Consider the following 15,235-nt stretch of genomic DNA (forward strand, 5'->3'; position numbering starts at 1 on the left):
TACTTTTCATCCTTTATATTTTGGACTACTATACTTAAACTTTCTTTATTTTTAACATATTGGTCCTTTTTTATCAAAAAAAATTAAAAAAAAAAACAACACAGAATATCGCGCTTGAGTTTACTACAACATCAGGCGTTAGCATACCTGACTAGTTCTACCACCAAACATTAATTTGAACCTTGACTTTTGCACAGGATGCATTGGCACAAAACACCAAAAAAGACTGTTGCAAGGATGCATATTCCCAAACAAATTAATTGAACATATAATGAACCAGCCACGTAACACAGCTATGTTCTGCTGAGAAATCCAACACCACACAACCTGTGTACAAAGGGTATATATATTCTTTTGGAGCCAAAATCAGGTAGCATCCACACAGTAATAACTTGTGCAACACCGCATCAATCCTTATTACCACACCAACCAACCACCTATAGTAATTCCCATGTCTAGCCACTACAAGAAACTCCATTCACATATCCTCAAGGCTAGAGGAGAGCCTACAAAATGGCCCTATGTGTTTCATCTCATCAAGTACTGAGTAGATATCTTCCAAAACTGTCCAGGGTTATACGCAGGCACTCACTTTGTATTTGGCAGACCAATGTTAATGTATATATATAAGAACTAAAAAGAACAGGCAATACACAATGCCCTGTTCTTATATTTACAATTCAACTGCAGAAGATGACCCATCTACAAAACCTGACTATACCCGTTACTCAGTCAAACTTCAAGGCTAGGCAAGTATGTATATCCATGAGTCACCAAGCAGGCAGCGACTCATCCACTACAAGGGGCATTTCATAATTTGTGATACCACCCTCGTTTCACTTCTCTCATTACTCCGGGCCATCTCCAATGAAGTTATGTTTGAAGGCTGTAGGTAACTCAAATGCATCAATTTGGATCAACTGTACTTTCCTCTGTTGTATTGAAAAGAGCCTTTTTTGACCACAAACTCATTTACTTATAATTATCTGTCAACCAAAAAAGCGACAGAATCCAGCCACCAGCTAAAGATGCTCCAAAAATGTAAGTCAGCATGCTTTTCTGAAAGGAAAATCATAAACCTTGATACAAGTGAATACAAAAGCAATGACCTTGACAAGCTCAAGCACAAAGTTAAGCTATCAAAATAACACAGATTTACCATTTATCTACTTTTAATTAATAGAACCAATAGCAGGTTCATCCAACTCTGTACACCCCCCCCCCAAAAAAAGGTTCAAAAAGTCCTTATCTACTTGCATGGTTGTGGAATAGAAATCAATATAAGATATATAATTATAAATGTAAATCAATTAGATAATTAAATACATTAGAATGATTTGCTTTAGAAAACCACACCCACTTTCTCTGTCCTTGGCACTATTATTGCAATCTCACTGTGTTTGCCTACTTTCACTCAGTTAACAAGATCACGCAATCCTTTCTTTACTGTCATGCCAACTTCCTCAGGAAGAGGTGAAAGAGCTTCCGGCAAGAAAAGGAAAACTAACACCTATAGAGCTCAATATCGGTGCCTCAACAAGCTCACACGAAGTTCAATTAGCTAAGTCATAATATTGGCACATCAACAAGCATATTTTAGAGATATGCGTCCCATTTCCAGTTCAGAAATCTGTCTTACCAATCTAGATATTTTATGTGCCAGAACTTGCTTTTTGCACCCACACTTGTTTCTGAAAATTTATTTAAAAAATAAAAACAGTATTAACCTTGGATGTAACTATTAGACAAAAGAGGAATGTGCAGAGTAAGGTGTCATGCATGCAACTTATATACCTCATGTGAACCATAAACAGACGCACTGCTTCTTCTAGGATGCTTCCCTTCACTTGAATTAGAATAGCCATCAGCATCCTTCATCCCATGCGTTGGTCCACGGCGACCAAGATGCTTACTGAACCCTGAATGTCAAATAAGCATTGAAATTGAGGCACACATAATATAAAGAAATAAATGCAAGCATGGGCATGAATGACGTCAGTCAGCAAAACAACATCAAAGATCTACCATTCCAAAACCAGAAACTAACCATTTTCTGATGACTGACTGGGACGCGCATTTCCAAGAATTTTTATATCCCCTCTTTTTGCATCTGACATGTCATGTTTAGACTCTGTGTGACTTCCTATATCATATGCAATCCATGAATAAACTTTTAAACCTCAGATCAGGATGAAAAGCGCACGAGCAAGTAGAAAGAGGTTTTCCAGAACAATTCAGCCATCAATATAGCAGATATACATTTTAGCTAAAATGACTTTTTTGTCCCCCTCCCCTTTCCACATTCACAGGATTAATTCACAAGCACTTACAAAAGCAAAGGAAACTCGGTACCTTTGGTAGAATCTACTTGTGAGGTTGCAGACAATGGCAAGAAGTCATCATTTCCATTAGAAAAAGATGACCATATGCCACGATCATGCCTGTCCTTGTTTCTGGAATGACTCCCCTGCCTCTCACTAGAAACATGCATATCATTCGCACTAATCCTATCTTCTGGAGCCCCATTTGAACCCTTTGTAATCAATTGCACATGTGAGGGACGAGGTGCCCGTTTTTCCTTCTCCAAAATGGATGCTGGAATTTGCTGCTCAGAGTGGGGCCTGGATGACTGGCTTTGACGTAATTCCTTGTTTGAGAGTATGCGTCTAATTATTCTTCCACTACCTTCCTGGCGCTGGTTCTGCTTTGAAGTGGTTAAGCCAGAAGCTGCCTTAGCTGAAGCTAAATTGTGCATCTGTGACATGCTATCGGAATCAGACACCTGCACAATAAGTTAACCACAAGAAACATCAGACTCTGAGCAGGACTTAAGTTAAAAGTGATCCCACAAAATCAGGCAGCTTTGGATAGCGCAAAACCTAAACTCAATCATAAATTACTGGGTTACCATATCATCTAAATATATACGCTAAGAAAACATACAAGCATTGATGCTATTCATCATGATTGCTATAGCATTGAGTCAGCAGACAACATAAACTAAACCCTCACAGTCCCTTTAGTAAAGTGTATTCATTATGCACCATGAATTATTTTGGATCAAAGATAGAGAACAAGATCTTCTGACATACCAATATTACAAGTACTTCCTCTATTGAACACAACCTTTGTCATTCCCAACTATTCATATGTGATGGTACACGAGAAACCAATATCATATAATGCAGAGTATGTCATTATTAAAAGAGTAAGGTTAAGTTCAACAAAAGTGTATACCAGTTCCACTAACAGTGAACCAGAGAGAACAATATTTATGGTTTTAAGGATTGCATGTAATTGATTAAAAATGCGTCACTCGTAATATGAATTAAGTAACTTTCCAATTGTAAAGTGATCAATCTGGAAAACAAATAAAGCAGAATACACAATCAATTGATGCAAACTAAACGGTCTGTAATTAAACATCAACATTAAAGCTACCAATGTAAAGAAGCATGATTTTCGACAAAAACAAAAGGGATAAAGGAAGTCCCTTAATAAGTTTTGCTTCACTCTCCAAAGAGTAACAAATCAAAATAACACTCCAATTAGCATAGAAATAATGAATACAATCCAATGTCTTTCTATTTCTACATGTGGCCTTTCAAAAGAAAATGGAAGTATACTGCAGCTTCTCACATGTCAAGTATCCATTTAAGTTTACCTAAGCATAGAGATTTAAAATCAATCCCTTTATGATGCACCCAGTACAGCAATACATAGAACTAGCCATTGGATTACAAAGAGGGTAATTCAGAATCTCACAGTAATTGTCTCCCTTTTTTTCCCTTTAAGAAGCAGGATTTTCTTCTTCCCAGAATCATTAGGTCCGGCAACTCCTGAGAAAAAGGAGAAAGTGAAACAAATTTCCATTAAAAGTAACAGAAGTTTCAGTAAAATAATCGACAAGTCACACAAAGAACTCCATGTATATATTGAGAAAAATCATTATTATGTCAGGGTCATTTTGCTTATGTATTTCCTAAAGTCTCCAATACCATGTTTCATATGCTAACAGAACTACGAATTTCAAAAATGGAAGAGTTCAAGCAGAGTTGAAGGTGACAAGATAATCAAATCAAATCCTTTATAATGGTCATTGTTAATCTGACAATGATTATAGGAGAAGGACTATGACAGAAAACATGACTATCATAATGGTCAATTTTAAAAAGTAAGGAGTAGAAAAGGAGAAGGTTGGCAACAGGCATGATCTGTGGTAGTTATTATTATTATTATTATTATTATTATTATTATTAATAATAGCCCATCGCAGTTCAGATTGTTCCCTACTTTAGAAACTCATGATCATAGTAACCCACATCTTAACGGAGAGGAAGCTGTTAAGGAAACTCTTATGTGTTCGCCAACAAGCCTCAAAACATAACAATAGCCCCATTGAATTATGATACAATTTGGGAACTTTGGATTCAACCATACCACTCTCATCTTCCAATGCTTGATTTCCATCACCAGTGGCTGTAACTGTAATTCTATCAGAAAGATGTTGATCACCTTGCTTTGGAACAAGAACGTAAGTTGATTTGTCTTTTACAGTAGCACTTTTACCAGGGTCTCTTATAACATACTGTCCATCATACAAGAAAAAAATTTAGACGAGACAGGACATGCATGGTATAAAAAAGGCAAAGATTTCTTTCGGGATAAAAATATTACTAATGACCTTTACCCCAAAAAAAAAAATACTGATGATAATTGATAATAATAATACCATAAAACAAAAAATAGTACACACAAGATCATCCATTCACAAAAGTTCTGAAAAAAAAAAAGAGGAGGAGGAGGAGGAGGAGGAGAATAGAACAACCGAGAAACTAACTCAAAAAGTATTCCAATCCCTTTTAAGTTCCACACGATAAACATTCCAGTGCCTGAACAAAACTAGATAGAAGTTTCAGTACAACTTGACAACTAAAGCTACAGGCCCTCTGACACAACCTAATAATTAATTGAAGTTTGCCCAAGCTAGTGAATCCAAACACTAAATTTCACATTCTGCATGAAAAGGACATTTTTCTGTTGCATTTTTTAACATATTAAAGTTTAAAGCATCATACCATTGTGGTGGAAACCCTTTTCTTCCCAGAGCCTCGTCTTAATGAACCAGAACTAGGACTTCCACTTGATGATGCACCGACCCTTCTGCTCACTTTTCCATTAGACACTGATCTCTGGACAAATACGAAACATACGAAAAGGGCATAAATGACAGAGCTGTGTCACACAACTGCACACAAAATGACAACCAAATAAGTTTATTTGAAACTTCCTAAATTTGTTTATGAGCAGAGATACCCGTGATCCCTTGGCAGCTCTTCTCTGACGCACAAAGTCCATCAATGGTGTAACTATAGGAATGTCTTTTGTACCACTTCCTAACGAACAGAGACCAGATAAATGATGAACGTTTATGCATCCTCTTATTTTTAAATCTATCACAAATACTTGTATTAGTAAACAAACCAGATCGTTCTGCTTCCTTTCTCTCCAACTGTATCTCAGCACTAGGAAGATTCTCAATGGGCTTGGCAAGAACTTCAAGAAACTCCAGATACTCAGAATCTGATTTTTCACCATGGAAACGCTTCTATTTATCAGAAGGAAATGATTCTATTCATAAAAATTAAGTTATAGAACACCTATCAATGTAAAGGACTTCATTCTTTGTCAGCAGTACCTTTGTATATGGTTCCTTCACGGCCATCCTTTTTTGACACCTGCTTTGGAACACGTTGAGAAGGAGCATATTCAACAATGACTTTGAACTGAGTTCCTGATACAGAAAAAACCAGAATTATAGAGAACCTGATTCAATATCTAGCCTCAACTTTCAAGGCTTCTCATTCAAGAAAATGTACAATGCACGACAAAAAATATAAGTCCAACTTGGTGTCTTGAATAGACATAAATTTTTCTAGTTCAAAGCAACCAAGGAGAAGTTATTTTCTAGATCCATCAAAAAATTAAAACAGAACACAAGAGGCATCCCCGTTCTGAGAATTGAAACTGGGATTACCAGATTGCATCCCCTTTGGAGTGGAAGAAAGGAATTTTATTCCAGCTTTAGATTTTTAATTTATATAAATAATAAAACATAAAAATAAAGGTTTTAAATGCACTAATGGTCCTGATAGAAACTTAGGCGAGAAAAGTAAATGTGCCTAATATGCCTCATCAAAAGATCTGATTAATTACCCTTCTCATTCACAAAGATATGCCCATCAAAGAACTCTGCAAACTCTACAACATCCTCTGGCTTCTTGAAGTCAATGTAGGCTCTAGAATAAGATAGATTCTTCTGGCTGAAAGTTCACTCAAAAAATAAAAAAGTTATAAGAATGCCTTGACATCTATTAACAATCAATTATGTGATTGGTAAGGCTTCATCCATTAATTATTACTCATATAACAGCATCGAGCCTTTAAAAGCAAAAAAGGCCCCATAATTAGAGGCGTAAATAATCCACCCTATTTGTGAGCAAAGTGGGTGCAGCTCCTTCAATGCTTGAATTTGGGCATATATGGTGATTTAGCAGACGCAATACACCTGACCACGAAAAAGACAATATCTCCGGTCGTAAAACCGATATCAATTGTTGTCTTTGTGTCTTTACAAACCATACAAAGACAGCATTATCCGTTTCCAGCAATCTACTTTACTTTCGTCATTAGAGTTACCGTCATACTGTTATGCCGAAAATGCAAGAAAGACAAATGACAGACAATAAGACAATTTCCAAGTGTAATTACCCAATTATTTTCATCATCACTGGACTCTACGTAAATATTAACCAAAAAAATCCACACAACACCTTGGGCAGCCATTGCTATAGCCCTTAACCAACCAACTTTCAATAATATGAAGCATCAGTGGCAAAGTTCACAGACTAATAAACCTATAAGAAAAAGAAATGAAAAAGAAAAGGTGCATTGCACCCACCAAAGACTTTCACTGATTCGATGATAACAAATTCAGTAACGTCAATTCAAAAAATATGTGAAGACCTAAATTCGATTTTCAATAAAACCCAGAAGAAATAAATAAAAACATAAAAAAAGATAAATCCTTGCAAGTTACAACGCTAATAAAACACAAACCTAAACCCGGTTTTGCCAGGACGAAAGGAAACCCAATTGTAGCGCCCAGCGAAGGAGCCATCGATTTGGTCCAGCAGCGCAGCCATAGAAATGGTCGGAGGCAAGTGCCGCAGCACGACCTTCGTCCGATCCAACGCACCCTTCATGCGAACCCAAAAAAAAAATCCCACGAAAACGAAAAACCCTAGCAGTCGACAGTCACCAAAACGATGAAAAAGGGAAGAAAAGCCGAAAACCTCAGTGAAATTACATCTTCTCCGCTGCTTCTAGGCATCAATCAGGGGAGTCCCAATGCCCTAATTTGGTTGAAAAACCCCAAATTGCCATGAGGAAAGGACAGAGAGTTCAGGCCAAAGGGTAGTTGCGAGTGAAAGCATATACGGTTGCGTTTTGAGCTTTCCGTTTTGCATGCGACCATACGAGGTGGCCTTTTTGTCAAACCAGACTACGTAACTCCTGTGTTGTGTTTTCACTACAAATAATAGCTAAAGAAATTTTGCTGGTCAAGAAAATGACTTAAAACTGTTTTTACTAACTTAAAACTTTTAAAAGTGGTCATATTTACGTTTTAATATTTATTTAAATTTAAATTCTGATAAAATTAAATTGAAAGGGAAATTTACTCATGACTCAATATAAATACGTACAAGAAATATTGAAAGAATTAAAAAAAAGTGTTAGCCAAAATAGTCACATAAATTCATATTTTATATCAGACTTAATTTTAATATTTTCTTACCAATTTATTATGAATATTAATATTAATATTGCTTTTATGATTAGTATATATTAATATTGGAAAATATAAAATATAAATATATTATAATGAAATTAAATTTGACAGTAAAAAATATCAGTATTATTATATAATTCCAACTAAATTGAACTCTTTTTTATCTATTTGAGAAGAATTAAATATAAACACCTCTCTTAATAATTAATTAAACTTTATTAGAGAGATAACCCCCTCTAAATTCTATAATAAAATAATATTCTCTCTTTGAAAATGTAAGGCATTTTTTGAAAGGTGGGTGTTTAAAAATATAAGATATTTTTAATCTTTTAAAGTGTAATTATTTTTTTTCAAAATGTCTCTATTAAATAAATAACTTTATATTTATTTTAGGATAAAATACTCTATTAAATAGGGTTAAATATGAAAAGATGGGGTTAGTTTGAAAATAAGTAACTATTTTATTATAATAAATTTGATTAAAAATATCTTATATTTTTTAATCAAGAAAATAATTATAATTATAATACTTCTAATTAGAATATCACTTGGCACAACTTTTGCGTGTATTGCCTACTCTGTGTGTCATCTACTCTTGTCTCGCATAATTATATAATAAAGAGATGCTTAATTACAATAATTTTTCAAAGACTCGATTTTTAAATATCAGAATTGTTGAAATAATTTTACTAAATAAAAATTATTCACTTCAGTGTTCAAGAATTTATAAGTTACTAAATCAGACAAAAATTGTGTAATGCACAGTGAAAATAATTTAAAAAAAAAAGACGCTAGACAATTCAGTAGCTTAAATTTTATTTAGTAAAAGATAAGATTCATTTGACTTAAATTTTATATAAATGTAATTGTAAATTTTGTCACATTTTGTAGTATTTATTTGTATTATCTCTAAAATCCTTATTTTTAAGTTAGTGAAAATAAGGTTAACTATCGAAAAGAAATGTAAGCTTAAATATTTGGAGTGTGAAGAAAATAAATTATTATCCTAAATATTTAATGAAAATAAAAATTTTAATTTTTGAGTGATATTATCACACCTCACATGTAGTCGAAAGTTAGAAGCAATGTTTTTTTTTTTTTTTGAGCAAAAATTAGAAGCAATGTTTTAAAAGTTGAAAGATGGTCAACCAAAAAGCTTAGCGGGCCTCTAGTTTTATGATCTAACGTTGTTAAAATAGAACACCAAATTCTTATAATATATATATATATATATATAACACCAAATATTTGATGTAATAATAAATAAAAATAATAATATACTTAATTATTAATAACATTTAATTATAGATGATTTTTTTAAATCATACATGAATGAGCTCAAAAGCATCTACATTTGCATTTATAACCATAAACGTTTACCAAAAAATGGGCAAAACATATATACTTAACCTTATATATTTAATATACTTTTAACAAATCAAAGTAAGACAATTGGATTTTAATGTATTAATAATATTAATAATAAAAATTTGTTATGAAATAAATAATTTATAAAAAAATCTATATGTTTTGATTCAAATGGAAACAGGCACATTAAACATATCATGGTTAAGTATATATTTTTTCTGTTAAAAAATATAAAACATTTTTAATTGAAGTTCACATCTAATAAAGTAGTTACCTACTTTTAAATTAATCCTATATTTTTATATCTACTCCTATCAAACACTTTGCAATAAATATAAAGTCATTTATTAATGGGGACACTTTAAAAAAAAAGTAATTATTACACCTCAAAAGATTAAAAATGCCTTACATTTTTGAATATCCAACCTCACAAAAAATACTTTATATTTTTAAATGAAGGGAGTAAGTTTTTACCTTTTTTTAATTTTTCTAATTTTTTTAAAAAATAGCTTTTTTATAGTATGTTTAAACGTGTCCAATTTTTTAAAAATAGTTTTAATTTCTAATTCAACTCAATTCAATCATAAAAATAATTTTTTATTCAAATTGAGTCATTAATGACTTTAGTTAACAATACAATTGTCCGATCTAATCTCATTCTTAAGAAAGTGGTTGCAAGTTTGATTTGCTTATAAATTTAAGTTATTAGAGTTATTTCTTTCCCCTTAATATTTGGGGGAGATAATTTTTGCTATTGGCTGAGCCTATTCTTCGTGCCATAAGGAAATTTTTAAAAAAAATTCTGACTCCTTATACTTTTTTTTTTGGGCCAAAAATACTCCTTAAACTTAACAAAAAAATAAAGAAAAGAACCATCCCATCCCTTTTAAATGAGAAGGGAATTATTATTATTTTTTTAATTGAGAAAGGAACTAGAATCTCCGCATAAGAATATTCGGTTCTTTTATACGTGGAAGTCAAATCCTTTATGCTCAGTTTTATTCCATCATTGTCGTTTTATTTCACGCGCGCAGTCATTAATATATATATATATATATATATATATGTATATATATAACACATACAGTTAAATCAAATCGAACATGGGGGAAAAAATAACTAATTCGCCTGTAATTCTCGCCTTCTTGCATGGAAATGGTAAATTCTTGAGAGAGGAACTAGAGACATCCCATACCAAATAAAAATCTGTAGTAACAATATCTTGGGAAAATCATAAATAAAGACTTCCAATTATTATAAATAACCAATCAAGACCACAAAATTGTGAAATTTCATTCTAGGACTGGTGTCGCCCTTTTTTTGTAATTTTAAAAATAATAATTTGACAAAAATGCCCCAATTTGGTGATTGAACTTGGAAGTGGAAGTAGACAGTTTTTCAACTCAAACAAAGAAATTTCACAACCGTCTTCAAATAAAATTCCAAGACAATAAAGAAAGAGCCTTAATAAATGAAAGGAGGAGGCATCTTTCACCCACTATCAAAGGTTTTGAATCAAAATTTTTAGATGGATAGGGTAGGGTATTTGTACATCTAACACATAATTTAAATATGAAAAATTTTTCATAAAAAAAGAAATATTGAATGAATTAATCATAAATCATAATATTTTATGATTTATACCTTCTCTAAGGAAGAGATTAATTACAGGAAAAATGAAATTTCCACACTAACGGCAAGCCCCTCTGATATTATTTGAGAATACAAATTCTTGTTGTACCCTCAAAATGAATTTTTGTTAGAATCATTAGCAGAAATAATCAAATGATTTTGTTGATACATTCGAGTAATTAAACATTTTACAATTAGTAAACTAGATTTATTGTCATAACCTAGATTTTACACCAAAATAAAACTATTTAAACCATGATCATAAGTAAGTGCATAAATATACTCTCGAAAAATAAGTGGGTATAAGAAGTCATGTTGACAAAATTTATCTAGTTCTAAATATACTTGAAATTCCTTCTTCTTCTTCTTCGTTTGTTGAGAGTTAAGGTGTATCGGGTCATTGGTCATTGGTCATTGTTTAGGGCTTGCAGATATGTTCTGGGCTTATATGTTAAACGGGCCTGCGTGTGCCTGCGTTTTTATTCTTTTCTTTTGTTTCTTGCTTGGTTTTTGCTGGCTATTTAAAAGCCCGTAAGAGACTTAGAGAATGATGATGAGATACAACGAGAGACAACGCGGTGATCAAGCCCGAACATGGCAAATTGTTCTGAAATGAGTTATTCAAATTGAGTGTGTTTTTTTTTTTACAAGTGCTTTAGTTCTAATGAATTTTAAATTGGTCAATTGTAAGGTTGGAAATAAAAACATTTTCAACTTAGAAGAAGTGACTTTATAATCATCTTCAACTAAATTTTCATTCCAATTAAATTTATTTCAACACTAATGAATTTTAAACTGGTCAATTATAAGTGTGGAAGTAGAAACATCTCCGACTCAAATAAAAAATAATTTCATAATTGCTTTCAACCAAGTTTTGAACTCAATTAAAATGATTTTAACATTAGCAAAATTTAAGTTAGCATTTCAAACAAGGGCATTCTAGTCAAATTATTATTTTTAGAACTATAAAAAGAGAGTGGTCCTGAAATGTAATTTCATAATTTTGTGGTCATGGTCATTTATTTGTGATACTCAGAGATCCTATTATTTGTTATTTTCCCTAATATCTCCCTGGATGCTAATAAGCAATTAAGTTTACAAAAATCAATTTCCAATTAATTATGCAATATATTACAGAACAGTGATGAGAAATTTAGATAATTATTGTGAAATTTTAAAATCAATCTATATGTATATGTTGTGGGAGAAAATCAGAAAATGAATTTTAATTTATCATACAATCTTTCTTTATACCTGTATAAAGATCTTGAATTTTTCACTTTAAACTTTGTAGGAAAAAATTCATTAAACTTCCCAACCAAACTTTTTTGATAGTCGACTCTTAAAATTTTGAAATATCAATTCAGCTCCAGTGCCAATTTGGGCAAAATTAAAATTAAGTTTTTGAAAAAATGACACAAATAACCCCAATACTCTATGTCAGTTGTTTATTTTTCGTATAGCACTTATTTATTTTTCTTATATAAGTTGTTTATGTACATAACTTCATTTATATTGTATTCATGATGATGTTATGTTATTGATGAGAATTACAAATTTTACCCACGTTGATCATTCGTTTTTCAAACATAAATCGTTTATTTTTTTTGCACGAGTTGTTCATACACTTAATTTTACTTATCTTTATTTATAACTAGTATTTCACCATGCAATGCGCGGGTCCTCTTATAAGAATTATAATAATTTTTAATTCAAATTGTATTACTAAATGAGGTTATTTAAATGAAGTTATAATAAAAAAATATATTTTAAAATAATTAAAATATATGATGGTATTGCAATAAAAAAAATTGGGCACAGATTGCAATATAAATGAATTCAAAATGTGATGAATCAAGATTCAAATTCTATTGAGAGAAGTGACTATATTTAGTTTTCAACCATACTTAAAACTGGAATTACATCAATACTCAATCAACACACATACACATGCATTTATTTAAATATACATGTAGAAAACATTTCCTAAATATAATAGATGTGAGTGTACTACAAAAGATATAGGCATGAAATCATAACATACACAAATGAAATACATCTAATATAATATGCAATATATCTAACATGAATGAATGTTCAACAATTCATTTAAACATGAGGTAATATATATATATATATATATATATATATTACCCTCTTCATCTAGAATTAAAATCTTCAAGCCATATTTGCTACGAACTCGAGATATAGCAACGTACAACTGACCATGTATAAATACAGGTCGTGGGATGGATGACTTTCAATAAAGGTGCTGACTTCATCCATGGCAGGATGGATGAACAAACGGGAAGCAAAAAGAGAGTTGGAAACTTTCTTAATCCTTGAAAAAAAAACAACCACCATAATGAATATTCATGAAAACATTAGTTGAATAGATAGTTGTTAACATGGTAACACACCCTTGAAAACTTGTATCCTGCATCACTGGACAATCACAATGATGGGACAATGTGCGGGGCCTTTCATATAACAAAGAACATCATTGGCAAGGGCACCCCATAAAGTAACTTCAAGGTAATTTCTCCTATTTATTCTCGCACAAAAACGATTAAATAATCAAATTTAATCTCTAAAATCATTTCAAAACACTAAAAACACATAAAGGTAAGCAGATCTTTATACTTATCATCATCCAATAATATATCAAGCCTTTGCTCCTGTTGTCCATTGACAACAACTTTTTGAATCTCCCTAACTGCAGCAAGTCTCCTTATGATATCTACATTCAGAAACAACAAACTTTACGTTATGGAATTGGAAATAAAGAAAAACGTATATTAATGCATTACAGAAGAATGACCTACTAACTAAATATTCCTCCCTTGAATCACCGCATATGATATCACTAAATGGGGTAAAGCAGAAGCCATGAGAATGGATCTTATTGTTATCCACCACAGGTCGCACAGTAGTCGAATATTGAAACATCACTTTAAAAGCGTGGTGTGTGGTCCTGTATGATCCAGAATTCTCAACAACACCAAATTGCGTGAGAATAAAGGCACGACCTTCACGAAGAAATCGAGAATGGTGACGAGCAACTCCTTTCCTAACAAAAGCTCTAATTCGATCACCTTGAAAAAAAATCAAGTTGAAAATATAAAAATATGGTTTTATAAGGAATCAATCAGTCTATTAAATGAATCATAGAATATTCAAAACATTAGAATGCAACACACAGCTTCGTCCTGCAAAACCATCTCAAGTGATGTAGGCTCGTTTGAAACAGCATGAGGAGCAATGGACCACAATCGAACAATGCGTACTTTGATCTTCCAATCCTCACGAGATTGATTAATGGAATGAATGCAATTGAATGTTGCAGCCATTTGAAAGAACAATATCACTATTGGAAATTTTACAAATGATTGAGTTTGCCTCACACTGTGTGGGGATGCAATTTTTATATATGCCTCTCCTAGTTTGCATGCCATGCAAGTTAAGAATGTGTGAAGGAAAGGACAACCCCATAATCTCAAAGCAAGACTACACGTTTAGTAAGAAAAGGCACAGAGAAGTGGGAAAAGTGGGGTGGAGATATGGGGTGGGATAGTTATAAGAAAAACCTCAGACGATATTTCAGTTTTTACGTTCTTAGAATGTTTTTCTAATTTTTTGATAGGTTATAAAAACAAAATATAATATTTTGAGTATTTAATAGTGGAAACACACTTGTTATGTGCGCAGTCTTCTAAAAAATTTATTTTATTTTTACAAAGATTAAGTAATAATTACTACTGATACATTATTTAAATAAAATATAATAACATAATTTTCATAAATAAGAACTTCATTTTATTGTTGACATGTTTGCACGAGATGACAATTAAAATATCAAGAAAATTATGTTCTCATATTTATTTCAAATATTATAATTTAACTTAATATCCATTAATTACTCAATCCATAAATCATATATATTTAATTAAATTATAAATGAGAATTATATTAATCAATAACATATAAAGAATTTAATGTAATTATTTTATTAAGTCATACGTTTATAATTTAGTTTTTATTTGTTTATTTATATTAATTTTCTATTTGAATGATAGAATATTGAATAACTAACCATATCTAAAAGAGGAATCGTGGAGTTAGAAAATTATTAGACTACGGGCTAAGAAGTTACCGGAATAAATAATTTAAATAACTATCCATATTAAAATTTAATTATATGCATGAATCAAAAAAATAAAGAAAATTAAGAATTTCATAAATAAGAACTTCATTTTATTGTTGACATGTTTGAATGAGATGACAATTAAAATATCAAGAAAATTATGTTCTCATATTTATTTCAAATATTATAATTTAACTTAATATCCATTAATTACTTAATCCATAAATCATATATATTTA

The 15,235-nt window shown here is 31.5% G+C and overlaps 2 protein-coding genes and 1 pseudogene across 6 annotated transcripts; all 3 read right to left on the reverse strand.

The window, feature by feature from the left end:
- Nucleotides 1-244: 244 nt before the first annotated feature.
- LOC129300079 (regulator of nonsense transcripts UPF3-like) lies at nucleotides 245-7,534 on the reverse strand. 5 transcript variants are annotated; one of them, XM_054938606.1, is made up of 13 exons: nucleotides 7,120-7,530; nucleotides 6,217-6,323; nucleotides 5,699-5,794; nucleotides 5,485-5,583; nucleotides 5,317-5,396; nucleotides 5,079-5,192; nucleotides 4,441-4,588; nucleotides 3,766-3,839; nucleotides 2,353-2,782; nucleotides 2,048-2,143; nucleotides 1,795-1,919; nucleotides 1,640-1,691; nucleotides 245-1,059 (listed from the first exon to the last, which is right to left on the reverse strand). In XM_054938606.1, the coding sequence occupies exons 1-12, from the start codon at nucleotides 7,263-7,265 to the stop codon at nucleotides 1,653-1,655; spliced, it is 1,554 nt and encodes a 517-aa protein (XP_054794581.1). In that variant the 5' UTR covers nucleotides 7,266-7,530; the 3' UTR covers nucleotides 245-1,059; nucleotides 1,640-1,652. The 5 variants fall into 5 exon arrangements, with proteins under 5 accessions (XP_054794581.1, XP_054794584.1, XP_054794580.1 ...); XM_054938609.1 differs by lacking the exon at nucleotides 2,048-2,143 and having other exon boundaries at nucleotides 7,120-7,532; XM_054938605.1 differs by lacking the exon at nucleotides 1,640-1,691.
- Nucleotides 7,535-9,174: 1,640 nt separating this feature from the next.
- Nucleotides 9,175-11,260, reverse strand: LOC129300080 (maturase K-like; annotated as a pseudogene).
- Nucleotides 11,261-13,461: 2,201 nt separating this feature from the next.
- On the reverse strand, nucleotides 13,462-14,202 carry LOC129300077 (uncharacterized). The gene is made up of 3 exons (XM_054938602.1): nucleotides 14,049-14,202; nucleotides 13,705-13,947; nucleotides 13,462-13,592 (listed from the first exon to the last, which is right to left on the reverse strand). The coding sequence occupies exons 1-3, from the start codon at nucleotides 14,200-14,202 to the stop codon at nucleotides 13,462-13,464; spliced, it is 528 nt and encodes a 175-aa protein (XP_054794577.1).
- Nucleotides 14,203-15,235: the final 1,033 nt, after the last annotated feature.

The sequence above is a fragment of the Prosopis cineraria genome, unplaced genomic scaffold (assembly GCF_029017545.1).
Source record: "Prosopis cineraria cultivar Desert tree isolate PC_DT_omini unplaced genomic scaffold, ASM2901754v1 PC1419, whole genome shotgun sequence".
In the NCBI taxonomy this organism is placed as follows: Eukaryota; Viridiplantae; Streptophyta; class Magnoliopsida; order Fabales; family Fabaceae; genus Prosopis; species Prosopis cineraria.